Source organism: Culex pipiens, chromosome 3 (genome assembly GCF_016801865.2).
Source record: "Culex pipiens pallens isolate TS chromosome 3, TS_CPP_V2, whole genome shotgun sequence".
In the NCBI taxonomy this organism is placed as follows: Eukaryota; Metazoa; Arthropoda; class Insecta; order Diptera; family Culicidae; genus Culex; species Culex pipiens.
Genome location: NC_068939.1, coordinates 109,777,337 through 109,802,618, shown reverse-complemented (window position 1 = coordinate 109,802,618; position 25,282 = coordinate 109,777,337). Strand labels below are relative to the sequence as shown.

Sequence of the window (25,282 nt, the reverse complement as noted above, 5' to 3'; positions counted from 1 at the left end):
TATTGCCTCATAGTTATGCTTATGATTGAGTTTCTTGGGAATCTGAATAAATGTGTAAATTTAGTACAAGTTGTGCAAGATTGAGAATTTTGGAGAAATTTCAGTCTATTTCAAGAGCAATGAGGTGAGATGTAATTGGCTTGCTACCGTATTGCCTCATATTCGTACTTATGATTGAGTTTCTAGGAAATCTGGGGAAATGTGAAAATTTAGTACAAGTAGTTCAAGAATTGAGATTTTATAGGAATTTCAGTATATTTCAAGAGCAATGAGTTGAGATGTAATTGGCTTGATACCGTATTGCCTCATATTCGTGCTTATGATTGAGTTTCTTGGGAATCTGAATAAATGTGTAAATTTAGTACAAGTTGTGCAAGAATGGAGATTTTTGAAGAAATTTCAGTCTATTTCAAGAGCAATGAGTTGAGATGTAATTGGCTTGATACCGTATTGCCTCATATTCGTGCTTATGATTGAGCTTCTAGGAAATCTGTAAATTTATTACAAGTAGTTCAAGAATGGAGATTTTTGAAGAAATTTAAGTCTATTTCAAGAGCAATGAGTTGAGATGCTATTGGCTTGATACCGTATTGCCTCATATTCGTGCTTATGATTGAGATTCTTGGGAATCTGGGGAAATGTGTAAATTTAGTACAAGTTGTGCAAGAATGAGGATTTTGAAGAAATTTCAGTATATTTCAAAAGCAATGAGTTGAGATGCAATTGGCTTGCTACCGTATTGCCTCATATTCGTGCTTATGATTGAGTTTCTTGGGAATCTGAATAAATGTGTAAATTTAGTACAAGTTGTGCAAGAATGAGGATTTTTGAAGAAATTTTTGTCTATTTCAAGAGCAATAAGTTGAGATGTAATTGGCTTGATACCGTATTCGTGCTTATGATTGAGTTTCTAGGAAATCTGGGGAAATGTGTAAATTTAGTACAAGTAGTTCAAAAATGGAGATTTTTTTAAAAGGAATTTCAGTATATTTCAAGAGCAATGAGTTGAGATGTAATTGGCTTGCTACCGCATTGCCTCATATTCGTGCTTATGATTGAGTTTCTTGGGAATCTGGAGAAATGTGTGAATTTAATATCAGTATCGCAAAAGTGTAAAGAAAACTATGAAACACGTAGGAAAACAATGAATTTTTATACAATTTATGATAATTAGCTTATTTGAAATAATAACAGCTGATTTTTTTGTCTTATTTTATTTGAGCGTTACAACACAACAAAACAAAAGAGAAAAAAACATATTAAAGAAATTAAAAAGAGTAGTGGCAAGGGAGATTGTAGGGAATGAGCAGTGTTAATGTGAAATAAAGGAAGCCGAAAATGATTAGGAAATGGTAAATGCTAAATAATTAAATAAAGTTCGACTTTTTGTTTGGTCAAACCTTCTTTACCCAAATTTGGGTAGAATGCCTAGAAGAATGAGTTGCGTTTCAAAAGAATTACATTAAACTTTTGAATGAGTTGTCGCGTTTCAGCGTGCATGGTTGAATTTTGACAGCTGCTTGCTCGAGAATGACAGTCATTTGACGAACGCGAAAAGAGTAGGATGTGCGCGAGAATTCGAGGTGGATTTTGAAAAAAAAATTGTTTTGTTTTGTTCCGTCACCACACTAATATGCGACTGCAGCGCACTATCTGCAAGGCGAAGGCAGATTCTTAACAGGCCTATTTTAAGCCCTAAAGAGATCTGGCAAGAAAACCCCAGTAAGGTAGTTGATTTCATTTTAGAAATTATACCTGAATGGGGCATACCGCAACGTCAGCCAATGACAGTCACCCTAAATGGTAACGTGTCATCCTGAAGACTGCGATAATAAAATGGGTATACCGCAATAGATCAAAGTCATGGTCGCAGTGGTCTCAACCCAACAAAAAAAAAAAAGTCATGATTCGAAATCCGGACACTTTGTACCATATTATTTTTGTTATAGCTGGCAAAAAATCATGTAATAAGTTGGAAATGTAGAAATATCATCAGGATTCTGTATAAACAGTCAGTTTAAAGAGAATGCATGCAAAATATGTCTTTTCTAACAATTTTTCATCAGAATTTGAAAATTAAAATGACTTGTTGTGCTTTGAATTCCGGACAATTTTAAAAGCTGATTCGAAATCCGGACACTCGATTTTGCTTTTTTCGAAATCCGGACACTCGATTTTGCTTTAGAATCGCACGAATTTGGACTGAAATGTTAGTGAATGGCATTCTTTAGGTCTCAAATAAGCTGTTAACATCAAACCAATCGATAGTTTATATAAAAATTTGCTAGAATTCAAGGAAATCAAAACCATAAATTTCTACTTTGCCTTCCCGGTGCTTCGGACGCCTATGAAATATTTCCGTTGAAATGTTTCGCATTTTTGGTAAACTTATAAGTTTATTTTATTTAATTTTATTTAAACTACAGCATTCAAACAAACTTTAAATGAAAGTTGATGTTAGAATTCATCAAATAACACAGTTTTGACATTCATGATGCGAACTTATATCCAAATAATTGATAAAACAAGTTGAAGTGTCCGGGTTTCGAAGCGTCCGGGAATTCGAATCATGACGTAAATTTATGTTTTGTCAGTGATCACATTCGGTAAAATTTTTGTCAATAGTTTTCTATGTTCCTTTTTGCCTTCTTCACCTTACTGAGGAAAGGCTATAAAATCACTCGAAAAATGAACTTCTTAATTTGACCACCTAGACACCCACCTCGACGTATACTTATCGACTCAGAATCAAATTTTGAGCAAATGTCTGTGTGGATGTGTGTAGGTGGATGGACAAAAAATTGTCACTCGGTTATCTGCGGATTGATTTTACGGATTTTGACCGTTTTTGTCTCATTCGATCCGTCTCTATTTAAAATCAGCATGTTTAGTTGAGTACTTCAAAAGTTATGCTAAAAAACCACCTTGACTACATTTCAGAATATTGTAAAAAGGGTGGTTTTTTATTTAGAAAGGTATTGAAAAGTCCTTTCCAACGAGGCCAAAACATTGAATATCTGACAACCCGATCATAAGTTACGAGCACTTAAGTGTTATTTATACACTTTTTGGAGGCCGGATCTCAGATATTGCGGTAGAAATATTGTCAGAATCTTCCATGCAAACTATTGTTGGATGGGTTTTTTATCAGACCTTGCCGATGAGCCAAAAAGATTGAAGGTTTTCACCCTATCAAAAGAAATGAGTAATAAAGTTGAAAAGTTGAAGTTTTTTCCTTAAACATATCAAACCACATCAAAAACTAATATATTTCAGAAAAGGTCTCATTTTTTGATTAACACAGTATTTAAAGCACAAATCATTCATCATATCATTACCCGCCCGTGTGGATTATTCGGACCGCGCACTGGACTCTCAATCCAGAGGTCGCGGGTTCGAATCCCGCGGCGGGCGCTATCAAATTCTTTGTGTAAATATTGTGAAGGCAGACAAAAATCAAAATACGAGCGCAACCTGTCAAAGCCTGTTGCGCCACGGGCTGATGTACACGCTTACGACAAACCACTCAATTTTTGTATGGCGCAACAGATTTTTTGCGCAACAGAAGAGATGCGCACTTCGGTTTGGTGGTGCGCGGATAATAAATATGAGTATTCGGCCCCGTCGCTCCGTGCCATACTCTCGTACAGGGCGGCGAAGGCGAACAGGAACGCGCAAGAACGGAGTGTTACGAAGCAGGGCCATTAATATCTGGAGTTTTTTTTTAAAAGGACAAAAGAGGTTTCTACGTGCGCATGTATTGCGTGTACGTACACACAAAAGATTGAGGTTAAATTTTGTCCGGCCAGCAAAATCAGATGGTGCGCTAGTGTGCGTACCCGAAACGTCATAAAGCTCTATAGAGTTATCTACGTGCGCATGTATTGCGTGTACGTACACACAAAAGATTGAGGTTAAATTTTGTCCGGCCAGCAAAATCAAATGGTGCGCAAGTGTGTGTACGTGAAACGTCATAATGCTCTATAGAGTAATCTACGTGCGTATGTATTGCGTGTACGTACACGAAAATAAAGTGAGGTTAAATTTTGTCAGGAAGCAAAATCAAATGGTGCGCTAGTGTGCGTACGCGAAACGTCATAAAGCTCAATGAACCAAATTTCCAGTTTTTGCTTTTTGGGTGTTTTTGAAACCGCCTTGAGTCAGGGGTATCAAAAAACTCCCAAAAAGCAAAAACTGAAAATTTGGTTTATTGGACCTTTCAAAAAAAAAAAATTCCAGATATAATGTCTAGTTCTTCGTGAATAGGGTATTTATAGATTTCAACGTCATTATTAATTTTGATGAGTTTTTTATAAAAGTTAAAAACTAAATTCAAGTGTGTATAACCAAGGACTTACTAATTTTGACTGAGCTACTCAATTTTAAGTAGGTGATTCAGAAGCGAGTGTAGAAAAAAATGTAGACAACATCTCTTTAACGTGTATGACTAAACAAAAACAAATACGCCAAAAAAATATTTACCTCTTTAGTTGTGTTCCACAACTGCTTTACTTTTCCGAAAATATGGAAGAAAACGTCTGTCGTGTATCAAAAAACGAAATCAGTTCATTGATGAAAGAGCAAAGGCAACTGAAAGCCACCGAAACTAAGCTAAAATCCATGATTGACAAAATCAACAACCATCTCAACCAGCTGCTGGTAAGCATTCTATCTCCGTAGTATTCGAGTTGCTTGTTAATGCTTGCTAATTCAATCAGGTCGAGGAGCTGCAACTCAAATCGAGGGAACTGGGCCAAGATTTGGCCACGACGAGCACGAGCATGAGTCAAATGAAACTGGACGCCGCCGTAACTTCCGATCAGATCAACAAACAGGAACTGGATTTGAACGTCCAGCACAGCACGCTGCTCAAATCATTGGAAGAGAGCGAAGAAGAAGACGAGTGATAATTTTAAGTTGAGGGAATGTTTTGCTGGAAACGATTTATTTTAAACTGACTCTAAATATAAGCTTACGACAAGAACATTAAATCGTTTACTTCCGTTCGGGATGACCTTCCGCGGGGCCTGCATCGTCTAGGGGCTTTTCCGGCGGTTTGTTTTGCTTAAATTCCTGATCTATCCGTTCCTTAGCACGAAACACCTTCGATTGCAAATAGAACGAACCTCCCTTTGCTTTGTCATTCACCATGAACAGATGTTCGTAGCTTTTCTGAATCTCTTGTGGATCGAGTTTGGTCACGTTTAAAATCTGCTGGGCCTCCTCCAGTGTCATTCCTGCCGTGGAAAGTTAATTCATTAGTCCATTCGACATTCCAGAGCTAGCAAAAACTCACCGGCTTTGAGGTTGGCCGCTACCCGGTTCTGTCCCTGCTGGCCACCGCCAGCTCGTTTAGCCGCCTCCTGAGATGCGGCAATTTCCTGCTTCAAGGCGCGGGCAAATGCTCGGCCGACGATCTGCGTTCCCAGCACGATTATTTGAGCGATGTATTTGGCCATTTCCGCGGTGCAATATTTAACTTTTCACTTGGATTTTCACGATGATGATTGCATTATTTGGTGCAAAAGTGTTTTTAAATACGGCGCAGGTACATGTCGTTTCGTTACACAACCACATCGGAAAGTGACAGCAGCTGCTCCTCGCGTGATTTTGAAAAGTGACAGAGCGAGAAATGTCAGACGGGTTGTTTTGTTTTGCTTAGAGTGCACGTGTAAAGAGAGTTACCCAAAATGAAGCACCCATTTTTATTCCTATTAAATGGATTTTAGACAAATGTGTATTTGACACGCTTATTTGGCAAGACATTTTTATTCGATTGATCAACCCATAAAACGAGCTGTCAAGTAGGAACTTTTCTGTCAAGAAGGGTCGCGAACTAGGGGTTGGACAGAGTAAAAAAATTAACTATTCGTAAATATACTGACGTTGTTGTTGATCTATAGACGTATCCAGTTTGAAATGGCCGCTAGGTGGCCAATGGTGTTAGAAATGACAGCTTCCATGTATTTGAACATGGGAGCTCAGGAAAACTCAATTTTTAAGCAATAAAATGATTTTTTATGATAAAAGTATTGATTGATTAGGTGCACAAAATGTTTCTAGAATATTTTTAAAATAAAAACTGTTCGAAAAATTTGCAATTGAGATAAGTACACCATTCGATTCAGCAGGAATTTTGGGCACCAAAAATATATAGTTTTCATATGTTAAGTATTTTATTTTAAAAGAAAATTAACAAAAAGTATGAAAACCGAGACATTTAGTATGGGAGCTGTCAAATCTCTCACCATCAAAAAGCAGCGTTGAGCTTTCGCTGGATTTGTCTATTGGATTGGTCAATATATTGACAAAAAACTTTTCGACCTGCATTTGGACACCTTGGTTTGACAGATGACAGACAAAAACATCAACCGCATTTTGACAACACCTGCATGCTTATTCCAAAGTTGGGTCAAATCCAGCCATCGGAACAGAGAACTCGTACCGCATCTAACAATCTGCTCTTAAGACCGAGTTAAACGTAGTTAAAACGGGAGAAAGTTTCAGAGCAGCAAGCAAAAGGAGCACCTTCGCTACAGCTTGCAAAAAAGGAGGCAGGATTTGAACGGGTTCCTCGGTTGGATCTCCGGTCCGGTGTCATTAACCATAACCACTCAAGCTCAACTTTCTCCTCTTCCGCGTCTGTGCCCTCAATTGTAGTGCCCGGCGTTTCTCAGACGCATATCGTGGTCGAACTTGACGTGCCGGAACACGCGCAGCTGACGGCCAGAATCAAGAGCCCAACTCAAACCCTTGACGGCCACGGCGGCGGCCTTCGTCTACTTCTTGATGATCTCCAGCCCATACAAGTCCCGCTCGAGGGCATTCTTCAGCTTGGCCAACGAATCCAACTGGTCACGAGCGAGAAGTCTTTCCGGAAGATCGAGAGGTTGATGTTGCCACCGCGGTAGAACTTGATGGCACCGTCCAGTAGGATGTTCATTACAGAGGTGCAGATTCGTGACGTAGACTTTGTGATGAACCTCCATGATCTCCAGGGCATCATACGCAAGAGTTTGCATTTTACGGCAAACCAGCACCGCTAGAACATTCCAGGTTGTGCTCGAGCTGCGCGGATGGTAAAAATTTCCGTTGATTCAGGTGTCTGGTGCTTGTGTTGTGTTTACGTTTATTTTGACATTTCAACCTGACAACGATCTTGGATCAAGGTTCCAAAATAGAAAGTAAGGCCACGTTAATATATTGACTAAATATAAACATGTTAACCAACTATTGTTAGCCTATTGACGGAGTTGTCTGACCCCTAGGTCGCGAAGTTATTTTTTTAAATTGATTTCAAAATCCATTTTAAATCCTTTGCGGTCGTACACAAAGAGTCATCGTACTCAGAAAAACAAACTTTATCGCTTTGAACAATAATATCAGAAATAAAGGCTTAATTTTAGAACCCAATCAAGGGCTTTCTAATATTTTTTTTAATTAATAAAAGCACCATATGGAAATTACGTTTAAATTGATCGTATTTTGAATAAGGTTGATGCAAATTTTATTTAAATCAAATATAGCAAAAATAGACTTTAAAAAAATAATTTTCGAACCTCACATCAAAAATAGACGCAAAATTTGAGGGAGAAGAGGAAAGAAAATTGAAATAAAATTTGTAATAGCCTAGTATGCATAAAAAATTTAAATTTACTAAAGTCACGACACAAATTCGTTGGTTAAAAAAAACAGTCAGTTGAGTCTCACAAATTTAAATAGTAATTTATGAACAAGTTGCAAAATGAAGATTATTCCAGCTCGAGACTCTGTCAAATTGGATAAATACGACGAATGCTGAAAAATGAATGCTTTGCAACAAATTTTTATGTACTTTGTACAAGTTTTCAAAGCTCAAAAACTTCAACTGCAAAAAGTTCAACTAGGGGAAATCTACCCTTTCCAATCAAACACCTATCTTCGTCATATGGAGAGTTTAATGCTCGATTAAAGCTCCAAAAATACAATTTGGGCTATAAACTTACCAGCAACAGCACCGCCTCGAGTAAGCACGCAAATGTATGCCACTTACTGGCCAAAAAGATCACATTTAATGCACTTTTGATCATAATTTGTATTTTGCGAGACCACTTCTCATCATTTTGTTGGCACACACAGTGACACACACGAGAATCCCTCAAACGCTTAATGAATATCGCCAAAATTAACTTTTCACTTTCGCTTACTTTTTCACGACGCTTAAGATATGAAATTGCTTCCAACTACCGGCAACATGTTCTTTTGATCATTAGTAAGGCACTCACTTGAAGAATAATCCCGAAAAATGTAATAAATTAGCAAGCGCCATCAAAAAAACAAACGCGCCAAGTCGTTTGACGTTTCAATTTTCACTTTGCATTCCAATCGAAGGCTGAAGAAAACCGAGCGAGAGACGAAGGCAAAAAAGAACAAAGGCTGGCCGTCAACACCACCAGCAGCACAGCCAGCGATGCCAGGAAACTTTCCCTATAAATGCCACTTTTCGTGAGTGTTCGTTTGAACTGTCAGCGCAAATGGCAACACTCGACAGAGTGTTGGAAGAAAAAAGAACTAAGCCGATATTAGAAAAATGGGCGTGGCCCAAAGCATTCGCCTCGATTAGAATACCCTTGGGAATTTTTTTTTGTTAAATGCTTGGTAAAGAAATAGAATAACTTTTATTGAAAGTGAAAATAAACAGAAATGTTCACAAAAACTTGCTCTACTCGTTGGTGTACTTGGTTTTAGTAAAATTCAAGGGAGACTCTAGATTATCCAGCATCATTCAAACACGACCGCTTATTAGGATTAAAATGGGTAGATTTCCCCTATTGACAACTGTATTTTGTTTTTGGTTCGCTTGGCGACGTTATGAAAAGTTAAACTTTTTGCAACTTAAATGAGTTTCTTAGCGAACTTTTCAACACTCTTTTCTTGGCGATAAAAAGTAAGCCATAACACTACTTTAGTAGGAGTGTCATCAAACTTAAAAGAATTTTTTTAAAGTATTCAGTTAAGCCACATCTAACCACAAATCAACGATTTATTGACCGGAATAGCTTGTTTTCTATGATAACCCGGCCCATTCTGCCCCGCATCTTTCACAAGACCAAAAATACTATCCCATACTCTAATGTCCCACTCTCCACCCCGCATGAACAGATGTCGTCTATCCATCCCCTAATGCTTCCTTCATCCCTTACTAGACTTTAGTAGCTTTTCGCATTTCCACAATGGCAGTCTAGCTTTTCCTCACTGTCGGGCGCTTATTTTCCTCCAATGTGTTGGTCCTTTGTGCATAGTGTTTAGACTAAATGGCTAGAAAGTTTTCCACCGTTTTCTGTGAGTTCCCACGGGTGGTGACGCAGTACTAGTGCCATGGTTGGCCACAGCGGGGAAATGCTCGTGCGGCCACAATTGTCCCCGAGGGTACCACATTCGCCACCGCAGCAGCAGCACCACCACCAGGACTATCCGGTGTTTATTCCGCCGAGGAAGCGCCAAGCCGGCAAGAAAACGCCCATCGGCAATCACGTAGATCATATTGTTCATTTACAGGTAAAAAACCCGTTGTGAAAAGTGGAAAATGTGTGAAAATTTCATTCAAGCTGCATTTTCCAGGGTGGGTCCCTTTTTTTTCCTTCCTGGAGCCGCTTTCTTGCTTTGGTCCTTTTTCCCTCGTTTCGGCTTTTATGCGCATGCATTCCGCGCCCGTTTTTAGGGGTTGTTTTGACGTCTATGCAGCTCTCAGACCACCCGAACCCACCCTTCGAAGCCGTGCCATGCCAGGGGGTGGCATTTTCTTTGTGTGTCTGGCTTGAAGCATGTAAACATAGACACATAAACGGCAGTGCAACATGTGCTCTTGAGACGAATCGCGGAAATAAGTTTGGTTCGAAGTCAATACGTTTTCATACATCTCCCGTTCGACAAGGGCGATTAATTTGGTTTCTCTGTATTTTTTTTAAATTTGTATTCTTTGACAAATTCTATCAACACATAAATATAAGACCATTACACATCTTTTGTTTAACAATGAACTTTGTACATGTAACCTGAAACTTCATTGATCGAACCTTGAAACCGAACTGACTAGAATAAGTTATATCTCGGGTGAGTTTTCAAAAAGCCGTAAGAGCCACTGTGACCTCTGACATTAGTTTTCGTTTTTCTCGAAAATTAAACAAAATTTCATTTATTTTTAGTTTGGTGCACATGAAGAACGTGTACATGAACAATCTCGAGCATTTTTGATATTGGTTTTTCGTAAGTAGGTCGAATACCGATGCAAAAAGGACTTTGTTTACCAATAGCTCTTACGGCTTTTTGAAAACTAATCCGAGATATGTAGATCTATTTTGAATCAAACTTTTTTGTCAAGTTTTTATTGTAATACAAACGGTAACATGTGTTGTCAACTGCCCGAGTAAATAACACAGGAATACCAAATTTTGGTATTACTTAGGCAAATAACAGAGAACAAAATGTGCCATTGGTTGCCCAGTAATAGATGGTAAAATACCATTAAATCATACCAAAAGCTTATATTTGAGCAATTCTTTACGAAATCTGTCTTTTCTAGAATTTTAATTTTTGTATTTTTTAATCCGACTGAAACTTTTTTGGTGCCTTCGGTATACCCAAAGAAGCCATTTTGCATTATTAGTTTGTCCATATAATTTTCAAAAATCTGCATCTTTTGAAGGAATTTTTTGATCTATGGATATGGACTACACTGAAAAAAAATGATACACGGTAAAAAATGATTGGTGATTTTTTATTTAACTTTTTGTCAGTAAAACTTGATTTGCCCAAACAAAACTCTTTTTTTTATATGTTTTAGAGGACATCAAATGCCAACTTTTCAAAAAATTATGGGTTGTGCAAAAAATCTTTGACAGAGTTATGAATTTTTTAATCAATACTGATTTTTTTCAAAAAAATCGAGATGTTGGTCTCAAAAACTTTTCAACTTAATTTTTCAATGTAAAATCAATTTTAGGTGAATTTTTTGAAAATATTCGAAGGTTTTAGTTTTTTTTAAATAGTGCACATGTTTGCCCACCTTTGGAAAAATATTTTTGAAAAGCTGAGAAAATTCTCTGTATTTTGCGTTTTTGAACTTTGTTGATCGACCCTTAGTTGCTAAAATGTTGCCATGCAAGTGTTTAAAAACAGGAAAATTAATATTTCCTAAGTCTCAGTCTTGACCGAGCCACGTAGCCCAGTGGTAACGCTTCCGCCTCGTAAGCGGTAGATCGGGGTTCAAATCCCGGCTCGGACCAACACAACTGGTGATCTTTTCCCTTCTGGATTCGATTGCTTATTAAAGGGAAGGTAGTGTATCGTCACAAACTGGACCTTTTCACGACACCTTTGGAAGGCGACCTATGGAATGTTAACATTAACCTTAACATGTTAACATTAAGTTGAGAATGAAACTGCCACTGAATCCGCTTTGTAAATGCCGGCCCCTATACTATTCAAGGGTGTTCCCTTCAGGAACTGGGAAAGATTTACTGTTAAGTCTCACCCAAACAACCCACCATTTTCTTATGTCGATATCTCAACTAATAATGGTTCGATTTACAATGTTAAAATATGAAACATTCGTGAAATTTTCCGATCTCTTCGATAAAAATATTTTCAAAAATTTTAAATAAAGACTAACAATTCAAAAGGGCCAAACATTCATTATTATGCCCTTTTTTGTAACATCTTAGGATATTTTCACAAAAAAAATTGAACGAAAGAAATCAAAAAATCTCATGAAAGTGGAGTGTATTTTTCTTTCAGTGTTTTTTTTTCGGAAAGCCCGTCAAATGTCCTACAAGTTTGTGTTTGACCACTTTTTGATACGATGCAACGGCTTCAAGATACAGCAATATTTAAATTACGAAATACAAAAAAAATATTTAAAACACTTACGCCCTTCTCAATTGTCATTCTCGAGTGTAACTGGCTCCATATACACAAAAACGGCTTATATAAGCGTAAGATAACATGTCTGCAAAGTTTCATTGAAATCGGAGAGAGTCGAGAAAAAAGTACCTTCAAAATTCCTATTTTGGGCTGGAATTGCTCATAAAATATCCCTTAAAAAAGACATGTCCCAATTTTTTTATTTTTTTTGAAATTAAATATGTAATTATTGAAATTTCTTATAATAATTACATTTCATTTACATTCTAAGTGGTATGGCTACATGCTCTTCATCTTTGTTATATTTTTCGTTTTCTTATTAACTGTTCACATTCATTTATTTACTTCAAATTGTTTTACATTTGTGACCAACCACCTTGGTTTGCCCACATCGTCTCATGAACCTTCCCTGAACACTCGGGTCATTTCAAGAGGTAGACCACTTAGAAAAGCTAGAGTTAGGGTAGATTTTCAACCAAGAAACGCAAAATAAGCGCAACATTTGCAAATTTAATAAATCTGCACCAATTCGTCAAACAACAGTCGTTTTGAATTTAAATAGCTAGAAAAAGTAATAGAATGGCACAAGAGATTTGCATCACACATCACATTAGGCATTGTTTTCAGTAGCGACAACTTGGCTACTCTTATCAACACCCACGAAACGCAGAGATGAACGCAACCTCGACTTCTGCGTGATCTTCGAGGGCTCTTCGGAGTCTGGACGGGATCGACTCGTTCCTTGCTTGAGCACCAGGAAGGAGTCCACACGCTCACGAAGATCCACACCAGTGAGTAGAACCGCGATTTAAGAACCTCCCACGAGGTCGAGAAAGCCCGAAAGCCACCGTCTATGGCTGAGGGATTGCGCGATCGTACGGCCATCCGTAACCTTGCCAAGTCCCGCGAGTTCTAGTGTTCGACCAGCACGCTAATTACCCTGGATTGCCCCTTGGCAAGTGTTCCTGCTAGCCACGAGCTAAGCATCGGTGGGCTCCGTTACACATAGCCACCGCCACGAACCGCACCGGAGTGTGCCTGGACGTGCACGACTACCACGCACGGTCCATCGAACGTCCCGGATCGTCTACTACGGGTACGGAAGCGAGTACGAGAGACGCCGTGTCACGAGGTTCCGGACGGGAACGTGACTTCGGCGAATACTACGGTGTTCCACGCCGGAACGCGGGAAGTCCTGCAACACGAGGAGGAGACGGCAGGCAACGAGAAGTCCCAGGTCGAGGACGGGGACGGAGCGTGTTCGAGATCCGACCACCCACGCGTCGGGGAACGCACCAGATCCCGATGTCCACGAGCGACGCCGAGAGTAGCTGATCAGCGGGCCCACACACTGACACCACACAAGTAAGTCCGGTTAGGTAGCGTAGGGAGTAGGTTGTTAGGGCAGATTCTCAAATAAACGTGCCATGAAAACGTAGAAGTGGTCTTTTCCCTCTTTGCTTTCAAATGAAGATTAACTGAGTGAGCCGACCCTGGGTGTTCTTGGGGGGTTTTGTGCGACTGAGCGGGTTGTAACAAAGGGAAAGTTACACATTTTTGCATTGAATCGAATACACAGCTAAAAAAGTAGTAATCCAGCTGCGTGTAAAACGCTTGGGTGTAAAATAAATATTGCATTATTTTATACAATTTTATGTGATTTTACACCCTGAAATATGTAGCCCATCAGTATGGGAAACCTACATGACCGAAATGTCAAGCTCATATATGTGTTTATCCTTACAGCTTGTTATCGGTCTGATGGCCGAGTGGGCTAAGGCGCCAGTCCTTTCTATTGGTGATGGGTTTGAATCCCGTCGGTTGCAACTTTTTTTTTGTGTTTGCAAAAATTGTACATGCAGTGTGTAATATTAAGCGTTTATTTTGACGAAATGCGATTTTACCACCGGTTTTTTTGCTGTGTACATTTGGGTGAAAAATGAAAAAAAAAATCACTTTAACAACTAATCCTAACTTAAAACTAAAAAAGCAAATTCATTAAAATATTCAAAATCATTAGAACGAGTAAACTACGAACTGTATTTTAAGATAAATCCTCCAAGCGTACGCGTAAGAACGTTCTTACTTCCCAAGCATGCGGGCTAAGGCGCATTTCTCCCAGTGTGCAACAGTTTTATTTTTGCGTGAGCTGGGTTCAATTCCCGCTGACTGAAGTGTTTTTTTTTTGTTTTTTTTTTTTTTTTGTGGAAAACTGCAGCCTGTAATTAAGCCAAATTTTTCAAAACATATGCCCATAGCACAAAGGACATTATCAAAAGTTCTCTGGTAAATTGAATGAATGATGCAATAAGCTGCATTCCGGAAGTCTGATACACTTTGTGAAATTTGGCCAACCGTGAACCAAGCACTCCTTGGAAAAACAATTTACGTTAGCCGTTAGCCATTACTTGTCCCTATTAACTCGAAACTCGAAACAGCACAAAGAAAGTCTTCCTTAATGTTCGATGCATCAACCACATCGATTAAAACTTTCAAAACAAACACGCATTTCAGAATACATCAGTTGGCTGACGCGCATCCTGGAGATTGACGAGAAAAATGCAAGAATAACATCAAAGTGTCACACTCACACATGAAACGCAACAGGAGAAAATAAACAAAGGAGGCCCACCACCAAGTGTGTGGAGCAGCTAGCTGTCCTTTTTCCCCCCAGCCTTGACGTCGATAAAGCAGTTTTTTTGACGAAGAACTTCGTCTTAGGGCTCTATACAGGGTAGCAATCCAAAATCGCGCAAAGCGAAATGAAACCGAAAAATGAAACGCCTTCCCCAAGCAGAGGGGAAAATCACAGAAGTAGCGCGGCCGACGGTTTTGATATAAATATAAACGCCACCCCCTCCACAGCATTAGTTTAGTCGGTGGTCTACCACCGAAGCGAGAGGAGCTCAGCTCTTCTCGCGAGCGCCAGCCTTCTCTCTTCCCTACAAAACCATGGGAAATCGGAAGGCTGGCTTCAGTCGGTGGTCTACCACCGAAGCGAGAGGAGCTCAGCTCCTCTCGCAAGCGCCACTAGGTGGCGTCTTCAGGAACTAGCCTTCCCGCTTCCCTACAAAACCATGGGAAATCGGAAGGCTGGCTTCAGTCGGTGGTCTACCACCGAAGCGAGAGGAGCTCAGCTCCTCTCGCAAGCGCCACCAAGCGCTTGGCAGTAGTGGCCACCACCTGGAGGCCCCGGGAATGTTCCGATAAGGGGACATTTGCCATAAGTGTGGGGGCAATATGGGTATCAAACTTTAGGGATTTTGATACTGGACATGAAATTTGACATTTTGGCAGTAGTGGCCACCACCTGGAGTGGCCGTAGGCCCCGGGGATGTTCCGATAAGGGGACATTTGCGGAACCAAAAGAGTTGGGGCAATATGGGTATCAAACTTCAGGGTTTTTGATACTGGACATGAAATTTGACATTTCGGCAGTAGTGGCCACAATCCGGAATTACCGGATCCCTCGGGCGTGTTCCGATGGGGGGACATTTGCGGAACTATACGAGTTGCGGCAATATAAGAATCAAACTTCAGGGTTTTTGAACCATAAGAGTTGGGGCAATAAAGGTATCAAAATGTAGCTGCTCCTCTGTGATGTTGCTGCACGGTTACGCAAAACGGAAATGAAATTAAATCCAGCCTCGGAATAGAGTTATCTACGTGCGTATTGCGTGTACGTACACGAAAAAGATTGAGGTTAAATTTTGTACAGTCCAGTTAAACAAATGGCGTGCTAGTGTGCGTGAGAGCGAGCTTAGATAACTTTATCAGAATCACCTCGAAATTTACGAGCGATTACATATGTGTGTGTGTGAGTGTAAGCACGTGCAGTCCAAAAATCTCAGCCTGCTGCGCCCCACTTCAGCTCATAATTTTTGGATCGTCGTTGAGGCCACATCAGCTGCAGCAGAAGAGGGCGCAGAAGGCGAAAATTTCCCTAGGCAGCCCAACGGACAAACAACGAAGAACAACCGCTGCACCGCAGGAGAAGCAAACCACAGGCCAAGGTTCCGAAGGAGAGAGGAAACCGGCCAAGCCCGCGGCCCGTCCGCTGGTTGACGAAACGAATCTGGCCGCCATCACCCCGAAGTATCGGAACTTCGGAACGAATCGCCACTGCAGATCATCGGGAAAGAAGAAGAGCAGCTCCTCCACCATCGCAAGTGTAACGGACAAGAAGCAAAAGCCCCGCCGCAAGTAGCACTTAGGAACGTGGTGCTGATGCAGGTTGGCCCAGACCAAAGCCATGGACATCTTCTTCAACGTTGACCGGAGAAGCGGCCCGAATGAAGCACTACACCTCGCGGAAGATTTGATAAACAAACGGCCCTTTTCAGGGCCACCAAATATCTCACGAAAGAGTTGTTCCTTCAAAATTTCCCTCTAAGAATGTTCCCTAAAAATTTAAAAAAAGATCGAATAAAAATCATTTCACCACAGAGTTAGCATGAAACCACTGTTTCTGTGTGGTAGAATGTCATACGCGCTTGTGTGTGTGTGTGTGTGTGTGTGTGTGTGTGTGTGTGTGTGTGTGTGTGTGTGTGTGTGTGTGTGTGTGTGAGCACGGAGAGGGAAAAATCGCCTGCTGCAAAAATGCACAAGTCAGAATAACTTTTTCGAAAATTTGGAGCCGTCGCCGATTGCTGGCAACAGCCTTCAAAAAACACTGGCTCAGAAAAAGCCCCATCGAAACGACGTTGAACGCTTCAACTTTATCCTCAGCTCAAGCATCTCCGCCGTCAGGTATTCCCGGTTTGGTTGACTCGTCCGACCGGGAACTGCGGCCCATCTCGAGACTACCGTGTCTGTTTCTCGCCTTCACCTTTCCTCATTTGCTGACGCGTCGTCCCATCCTCGTTGAAAGTCGAGAGTGAAATGATAGCGAAAATGACAAATCGACCTATATTTATAGATTTTTGTTTTGGCATATCGCGGAACGATCAAATCTTGGTGGCGAATGCAGTAGGAAGGCAGAGAGAATGCAGTAGGAACGGCAAAATGAGGAAAAAATCTTGCGTGCTTGTGAAAAGAGGGGAAGTAATAGAGCTATCTAAGCCCGATCTCACGCACACTAGCACACCATTTGTTTTGCTGGCTGGTACAAAATTTAACCTCACTTTTTTTCGTGTACGTACACGCAATACATGCGCACGTAGATAACTCTATAGCGAAGTAGAAGTATAAAAATGCGTTCTACCCTTTCCACTCCACTTAGTTGCCACCGAGATGCTGAACAAGTCGGGTCGGCTCATAATATCTGAGCCGCAGACGGGTGAAGCAGCAGCAGCAGGGAGAGAGAGAGCCCCAAATTCTCTCTTCCGGAGAAGGATTTCTTCTGAAAAATTACCTTTATTTTCTAGAGAGAGAGAGAGAGAGAGAGAGAATCGGAGAGCAGCACCGAAGAGGGCAAATTGTGTGCGAATGCCGTAGAATGACACACCATACATACACACTCCCGTTTCATGGTACACGCTGATTGGGTTCGATGCGTCGAGTTTCCCTTCCACGGATGTTCGATTGATGTATCTAAATTCGTCACCTGAAAAGGCCATCAAAGACTGCGACCAACTACAGATACACCCGGGGACGAGCAAAACCGCCAGCGGAGGCAACTTTTAGGCAGTGGAGTAAAATCGTTTAACCTAGTAGACTGTGTGAAAATTGTTGTAGCCCTGTTGTATGGGTTAGTACAAGGAATCTACTACGAGCTCGTGTAATTAGTCACGGCCCCGGGATGCACAGCGGGGTCAGCCAGGAAGCTTCCCCCAATTCGTTCAAAGATTTTGTTTACGCCAGTGGTGGCCAAAACCTGGAGTGGCCGGTGCCCTCAAAGAAGGTTCCCCCGGGGCAGAACCATACGAGTTTTGGCAATATGGGTATCAAAATTTATGGTTTTTGATACTGAACATGAAAATGGCCATTTCGACAGTGGTGGCCAAAACCATATGAGTTGTGGCAATATGGGTATCAAAATTCATGGTTTTTGATATTGAACATAAAAATGGCCATTTCGGCAGTGGTGGCTAAAACCGGTGCCCTCAAAGAAGGTTCCCCCGGGGCCCGGAGGGCCTTTTACAGAACCATATGAGTTTTGGCAATATGGGTATCAAAATTCATGGTTTTTGATACTGAACATAATAATGGCCATTTCGGCAGTGGTGGCTAAAACCTGGAGTGGCCGGTGCCTTCAAAGAAGGTTCCCCCGGGGCCCGGAGGGCCTTTTACAGAACCATACGAGTTTTAGCAATATGGGTATCAAAATTCATGGTTTTTGATACTGAACATGAAAATGGCATTTCGGCAGTAGTGGCCACAACCTGTACTGGCTGGTGCCCTCGAAGCAGGTTCTCCCGGGGCCCGGGGGACATTTACAGAACCATACGAGTTGTGGCAATATGGGTATCAAAATTCATGGTTTTTGATACTGAACTAAAATAGACATTTCGACAGTAGTGGCCACAACCTGGAGTGGCCGGTGCCCTCAAAGCAGGTTCCTTTTGGGCCCAGGGTAACATTAACCGAAACATACGGGTTGTTGCAATATGGGTATCAAAATTCATTGTTTTGATATTGAACCTGCAAATGGCCATTTCGACAGTAGTGGCCACAACCTGGAGTTGCCGGTGCCCTCATGGAAAGTTCACCTTGGGGGAACATTTAGGACAATTTTGCCGACAAATCTATGAAACAAAATACAATAATCTTATCCCAGATTTCACTAGCAATCCAAAAACTCATTCATTTCTTTCGGTTATGTCTCTGACATACCATCTTGAACTTTTTGACAATATGAGTAATAAATCGCTGGGGGTAATAAATCGATAATTGCGAAATTATTGAAATTGAGAATAACTCTTTTGTTATCAATTTGAGCCCTAAAAAGGGCTTTTTAATGCTTGCTGTTGAAATTTACTTGGCTGTCGCCGATGGCTGGCAAGAGCCTTGCCAGAACATTTCCCCATCGCGGACAACGTTGAACCCTTCCAGGTTCGGTCTGCCCCTTCGCCGCGATGCTTCCTGCCTTCAGCTATCTTTGTTGCCGCTGTGTCGTCCCTTCCTCGTAGACTGTCGAGAGTGATTTAAGTACGCAAATGAAATAGATTTTTGTTTTGGGATCTCGTGGAACGAAGATATCTAGGTGGCGAATGCCGTAGGAAGGCAGAGAGAACGCCGTAGAAACGTCAATACGAGAAAAAAGTATTGTAATGTGTGGGAATAAATCGTTTAATGTGATTCAAATTTGTTGTGACGCAAAGAAAATCTTTAACACATGGTTCAGACTGGCTCTCTGTAATGAATTGGAGTCCTGATAATGGCTTTTTATTATTTCAAAATATTTCTAAAAAATTGTTCGATGCCAAAAGTTTAATTGATGAAATGATTTCAAATCAACTGGCACGAAAATCTTGACATTACGATTAGCTGTGAAGCGTTTCAAAACTTTAGACGTTATCCAACGTCAAAATACCATAAGATCTTAGAGCAGAAATACCATAAGATCTTAGAGCAGAAATAAATAGATCTTAAGAAATAACCGTTTCGTGATTGATTTTGTGGCCAAGAAACGCAAATAATAAAACTATAAAAAAAATCATTAACTTTTGTGTCCGAAGTTCTTCGTCATGATGATTATGCCTGTAGCATTACCACTGCACCTTTTTATTCGAGCTTTCGGTGAGGCATAGGGGGATGGCGTTGCTATTTTTAGACCACGTTTTCCACTTTTTCTCATCGAAACCGACTACTTTATCGACTTCATTTTGCTGGGCGAAATAGGACGCCGTCTATTTTTAGACGATGACTCAGCACTTTTCCACTCTTGCGCTTAAAAAAACCAGGTGGCAGCACGATGTAACACCACGTCCCTATTAAATCTGCATCACTGTGCGCCACTTGAAATATTTCTCAAGGGAAAAGTGCTGATTTAATGTTTTGAAGCATTATTTGCTGGTATTAACTGCCAATATAATGCTGATTTAATGCCGCTATTTAGTGCCTCGCGGTTACTTGGGTTGTTCCGCACGAGTTTTGCAACCACGCAGTGTAGTTGTCATCTCGATGAAAATGTTCAGAAGTTCTTGTGGTGAAAACAGGTCACTGCTGCCTTCATCCGTTGATGCTGGTTGGTTTTCCTTTGGTTGCTGACTGAAACCTGGAGGTGTTGTATTCTCTACAACTTTTTGCCGCTGATTCAACGGCAATGGCTGCAGATTTGGAACCACTCGAACAGATCCCGCTCCAGGTGACGCCAAAGCAGGAAAATCCACGTCCGTGAAAGTTGGTGGTGTTTTGCGACGATTTGGTTGGTGCCTCGGCGTCGCTTGCTGCCAAATTTTCACTAACTCAGCACGTTTTGGGCAGCTTCGATTCTTGGTCGAATGGTCGCCGCCGCAATTGAAGCATTTGGCTTCGATGTTCTCGTTGATTGTTTCGCAAGCTTGAGTTTTGTGCTCACCTCCGCAGGTTGCACAACGACTCTTGATGAAACAGTTCCTTCCACCATGCCCAAACTGCAAACAGTTCGAACATTGTGTCACGTCACGGTGCACTGGACGATAACGTTCCCAAGTCACGATGATGTTGAAAATTGCCCGAACTGCTTTCAGCTCAGACGGCGTTGTCGATCCTTACTCGCGATGAACCAGGTACAGTTGATCACGATACTTGATGTCCTTGTTGTGTCTCGTCATCTTGAAGACTTCGATCACGTTCAACTTCAGAGTTTTGAGCTCTTCTTTCAGCACACTCACCTGGAGGACCTGTTTCATGGGGCGTTTACCTGGATCGTCATGGCTGTAGTATTCAATCTTTGTGTTGTTCAGGAAATCCCGAACGTAGTTGTAATCCTTTCTGGTAGGCAGCAGAATTTTGAGTCCATCAGCACACAAGCGAATGGAAGCTCGTAAAGCACCAGATTTGATAAACCCGGTCAGCCACTTTCGCACCGAATCCGATGACGTTGTTTTCACAAAAATGGGTGGCAACTTTTCCCGTCGTTCAAATTCTTCCTTCTCGCTCACGTCCACAGGGAGGGTAGCGAACTGGTTTCCAGACGAATTTTGAGCGTCCTTGCTCAAACTGCCTGGCTTTGCAGGTAGCGCTTCGGCATTCTTTAGCTTCTTCAAATCTGCCGATCCTGCTGGTGAGGACCGCCTCTTTTTCTTGCCGTGAGGCATTTTTTGCACTTTTTAGCACTTTGTTGGTTTGTAAGGGACGCACGTCTGACTCGCTTCTCTGCTGATCGCAGACTTTTTTTTTTATAAAAGTCTCTCTGGCACCAAATTTCCATCTCATTGGGGCTGCAAATGTTTAAAAAAAACATGTGTTTTTTCGCATGTTCAAAAATATAAGAGGTCGTACCGCTCCTCTGTCACGAGATATCGTAAACGGACTTCGGATTCGTGATCAGCGACAAAAGTTACCCCTTAGCCTTAGGACAACGTTTTACGCAAATCGAAGAGGTGTTGGGTAACTTTTTCCGACTTCGTGTGAGTTGGTAGATAGACCCATTTCAAAAAAATCTTTCATAATTTAATTTGAGTTTTGTGTCCATGTTGGTGCGATAAGACAACGATGGATCACATAGGGCACAGGGAAAATTGATTATTTTTTTTGTTATACTTTTAATTTACTAATTCAAAAAGATTGAGAGCACTTTCCTCTCAGTTGAGTTTATAAAATAATAAAATGTACATCATAAAACATTGATCCACAGCAAAGCGCTGATCCTCCTTCCTTCACCTCCTCACAGGGAAACAAAAAAGACTGGAATTTATCACCGGAATCGGACGCGGTGCGCAAAACCAAACGCTGGAACAGCGAGGAAATCATAGAGATCGACAGCACACGGAAACACATCAGCCAGGAAGGGATGGACGAGGACGACGATTTGAACGAACTGCAGCAGTTTCATCCGCTCAAGGACAGCTCGACGGTTACGCCGAGTAGCATCTCGGAGAGCAGTCTGGACAGACGGTCGAGCAAGTCCCACGAGTTGCTCACGGGTGGTAGTGGCAAGCGGTCCAAGAAGCGGGTCAACATTCGAACGGATATGGATGAGATCAATGGGAGGCGGACGCCATCGGCCATATGCAACTACGAAGATTTGGAGTCGGGCGAAACGAGCGTGCTGAACGGCGATATGGACCAGTACAGTTTGGATCGGTATAATACGAGACGGTCGATGTCGCCGGATAACTATCTCACGTTGACGGGTAAATTAGGGATTTCTGGGGCTTGTCGTAAATAGTCATCACTAATCTTTTTTAGGAACTATCAAACGTGGTCGCAAAAAGGGACAATCCGTTGATGTTCAGCTGAACATTTCACGCGAAGAGTTGGAGCAGATCAACAAGCAGGCACTCGCCGTTCACGAGGAAGTTTGTCGTACAAAGAAGCAGTGCTGCTGCCAGTGTACCCTCCGGGCCGGTCTTCACGTCCTGCTACTATCGCTCGTATGTCTGCCATTCGTCACGCTGACCACCAGCATTTACTCGTTCTACATTGGGACCGTCACGTGGTACAACATGTTCACCTATTTCAACGAAGAAAAGTCCTACTTTCATAAGCTGTTGATGTCTCCACTGCTGATACTGGCCTACCCGCTGGCGATCGTATTTTGCACCCTCGGCCTAGGTTTGTACGCCGGGCTGAAGCAGATCAGTCTTCACTTTACCGCTTGGCTGAACGAAATCAGCGACGTCGAGAAAGGTTTCTACGGCTGGTTGTGCTCCTTTTTGCACCTGTCCGACTGCAGCCCCTACGAGGTGGTGATCCTGACAGATATTTGTCCCAGCGGAGTCGGAACGGACCAGCCACTGCAGAGCGAGTCGACCCAGATCAACTCTTCGACGGAGGAGTTATCGCTTTAAGCTGGTTATATCTAATTCTCTCTCTTTCTCGCAATGGTGTAACTAATCCTGTAGATATCTCAATCCGCATGAACTATGTCTCGACTTGTGTTAAAATTTCGTTTAAGTTAAAATTTGATTCAAAGCCCCTCACCCTACCAGAGTAGACCCATCGAACGGCACAAAAGGTACGAGGGACCAACTTTAGAGCACTTTAGAAGGATAGTTTGAGCACCTGTTTAGTTGGTATTTTCGTCGTTACTAATATTTTAAGTTGAAAACTAGATCCGCCAGTAGAATCAAAACAGGTCTAATCAGTGGCTTTATCAAACATCAGAGTTTCCCGGAATCCAAGGCAGGCGCAATTTACAGCTTCAATGTGAGTTCGGATCTCACTGCTGCATGTACGAGGACTCTTTGGAGTTACGGTCTAAGTGTCTCTGCCTACCATCGTATTGCCTGGCACGTTTTTGACACATGGACTCACTCGCATAGAAAAACTCGAAATTAGGCCATTGCAAATATTTTCCAAAGTTTATGTCCTTTAACTAATGCAAAGAAAAAATAATTTTGAATTACTTGCCATGGAAAATGTTTGTGAAATGCATTACACTGGTTTACAGTAATAAGTTTTCAAAAATCTTATTTTTTTGTAATAAAAAATACATCACAATTTTTTTAAACTTCTAAAATTCTGAAGTTATTAAATTTTAAACTTCTGTAATTTCAAAAACCTGAATTTTTGACACTTATATATTATAAAATTCTATAATTGTAATTCATAAACTTTAAAATACAAACATTCATACTTTTCAAATTTTTAGGTCACACTTTTAATATTCTTTAATTTTAATATTTAGAATATTATAATTTCATAATCTTATGAAATTATATTTTTCATGATTAGGAAATCTCTCAACTTGTAAAATTCTGAAAAAAAATAATTTGAAAAATTCTGAATTTCTCAAACTAGTGAAATACAAAAAAAATGAAATTTAAAAAATCACCTCCGTGTACGCACGAGAGCAAGCAGCAGTCAAGTGCTCAGTGCTCCATCGTTTTTTCGTTTTTTTTTGCCGTAATTGATTGTGATTACTCGCGAGTTTGCTTCTCCAGCATAAGGCCGGCCGTGGCCGTGGCAGTTCGAGTGCGGCCTCGAAAAACCCGAGAAGTTCGTCTACCGGCCGCGTGCAAAAAGGTAAACAAATCAACGCCGTGTCGGCCGCCATCGCGCAGGGGAGCGTGAGCGCAGATAGAATCGACAAAAAGTATCTACATCCCGGATACGTTCCGAGATCATCAGTGCGAACCCGTTCAGGTACTTCTGGTGCCACAGCCAGTGGCACATCAACATCCGCCAACATCCCCATCAGGAACGGGTTCCAGTTGCTGAGTGATGACGAAGAAAACAACAACACCGACGACGACGATGGATGTGCACGGAAAAAAGTGTCGACGTCAAAAAAGAACAACTCTCCAGCGGAACGTAGACCACCTCCAATTTTTGTTTTGGACACGTTGGCGGACAAGACTGACGAGTTGCTGGAAGGCCTCGAATGTTGTTTTATTATCGGTAAGTCGTCAGGGCAAGTGATTACACTGAACAAAAAGGATTTCAACCTGGTGTCTGAAAAACTGAAGCGTAGCAACTTCAACTTCTACTCATTCAACCCCGAGAAACACCCTGTTAAGGTCGTCTTGCAGGGTTACCAAGACCGTCCGGTTTCCGACCTGAAGAAACACCTTTCGGACGCCGGAATAAAGCCGCGGGAGATAAAAGTGCTCTCGCGTACCTGTGAACTGGCGGTTTTACTCCAAGAAACCGACCTTAAGCCCCGCTGCGTAAAGTGCAGTGAAGCACACCTCTCTGAGACGTATGCATTGCAGCGAAGGCGGACTTGTGGGACATGGCAGAGCAAACCAAGGCTCTCATCAAGTGCGCCAACTGTGGAGGTTACCATACCAGCAACTACCGTGGATGCAGCGCACGGAAAACCTACCTCGAGGAGCAGGAAAACTCAGCGTTCCCTCCTGGATGGGGTCGATCGTTCGATCGTTCGTGGCCGCTGCTGGTAGCGGCAATGCGGCCCAGCAAGAAGTCACCGTGGAAGATCTTTTTACCCGGCCGGGGTTCTTTGCTTTCGCGGGGGAGATAATGACGCGGTTCCGGACCTGCCGTAACAAGGCGGAACAATTCCTGGCCCTTGGGGAGCTGATGATCAAGCACATCTATAATTGATTAAAATTTGATGTGATCTAGTTGTAAGCTTTCTCTATTCCTATCCCCTATCATTAGCAACTGTGTAAGTTTTTTGAAAACTTTCTCTTACTCTTGTTTATGCATTAATTAACAGTAACATTGCTCTAAATCAAACTATGACGTAAAACACAGTTAAAATGAACACAAAAACTCTGTTAGCTACATAATATTTACAAATTAAAATTTGATTAATCACAAATAAAACCGAATTGAATTGAATTAACCGATTTTTATGATTCAAGAAGCATTTGAAAGGGTAATTATT

At 41.5% G+C, this 25,282-nt stretch overlaps 3 protein-coding genes across 3 annotated transcripts; 2 read left to right on the top strand and 1 right to left on the bottom strand.

Annotated features, from left to right (window-relative positions):
- Positions 1 to 4,467: 4,467 nt before the first annotated feature.
- Positions 4,468 to 4,984, top strand: LOC120427436 (uncharacterized). The gene is made up of 2 exons (XM_039592292.2): positions 4,468 to 4,659; positions 4,719 to 4,984. The coding sequence occupies exons 1-2, from the start codon at positions 4,525 to 4,527 to the stop codon at positions 4,905 to 4,907; spliced, it is 324 nt and encodes a 107-aa protein (XP_039448226.1). The 5' UTR covers positions 4,468 to 4,524; the 3' UTR covers positions 4,908 to 4,984.
- LOC120427435 (mitochondrial import inner membrane translocase subunit tim16) lies at positions 4,934 to 5,614 on the bottom strand. The gene is made up of 2 exons (XM_039592291.2): positions 5,297 to 5,614; positions 4,934 to 5,237 (listed from the first exon to the last, which is right to left on the bottom strand). The coding sequence occupies exons 1-2, from the start codon at positions 5,457 to 5,459 to the stop codon at positions 4,996 to 4,998; spliced, it is 405 nt and encodes a 134-aa protein (XP_039448225.1). The 5' UTR covers positions 5,460 to 5,614; the 3' UTR covers positions 4,934 to 4,995.
- Positions 5,615 to 9,074: 3,460 nt separating this feature from the next.
- LOC120427441 (uncharacterized) lies at positions 9,075 to 25,265 on the top strand. Its single transcript, XM_039592303.2, has 3 exons — positions 9,075 to 9,537; positions 21,659 to 22,121; positions 22,177 to 25,265. Exons 1-3 carry the CDS (start codon positions 9,358 to 9,360, stop codon positions 22,776 to 22,778), a joined length of 1,245 nt encoding a protein of 414 aa, XP_039448237.1. The 5' UTR covers positions 9,075 to 9,357; the 3' UTR covers positions 22,779 to 25,265.
- Positions 25,266 to 25,282: the final 17 nt, after the last annotated feature.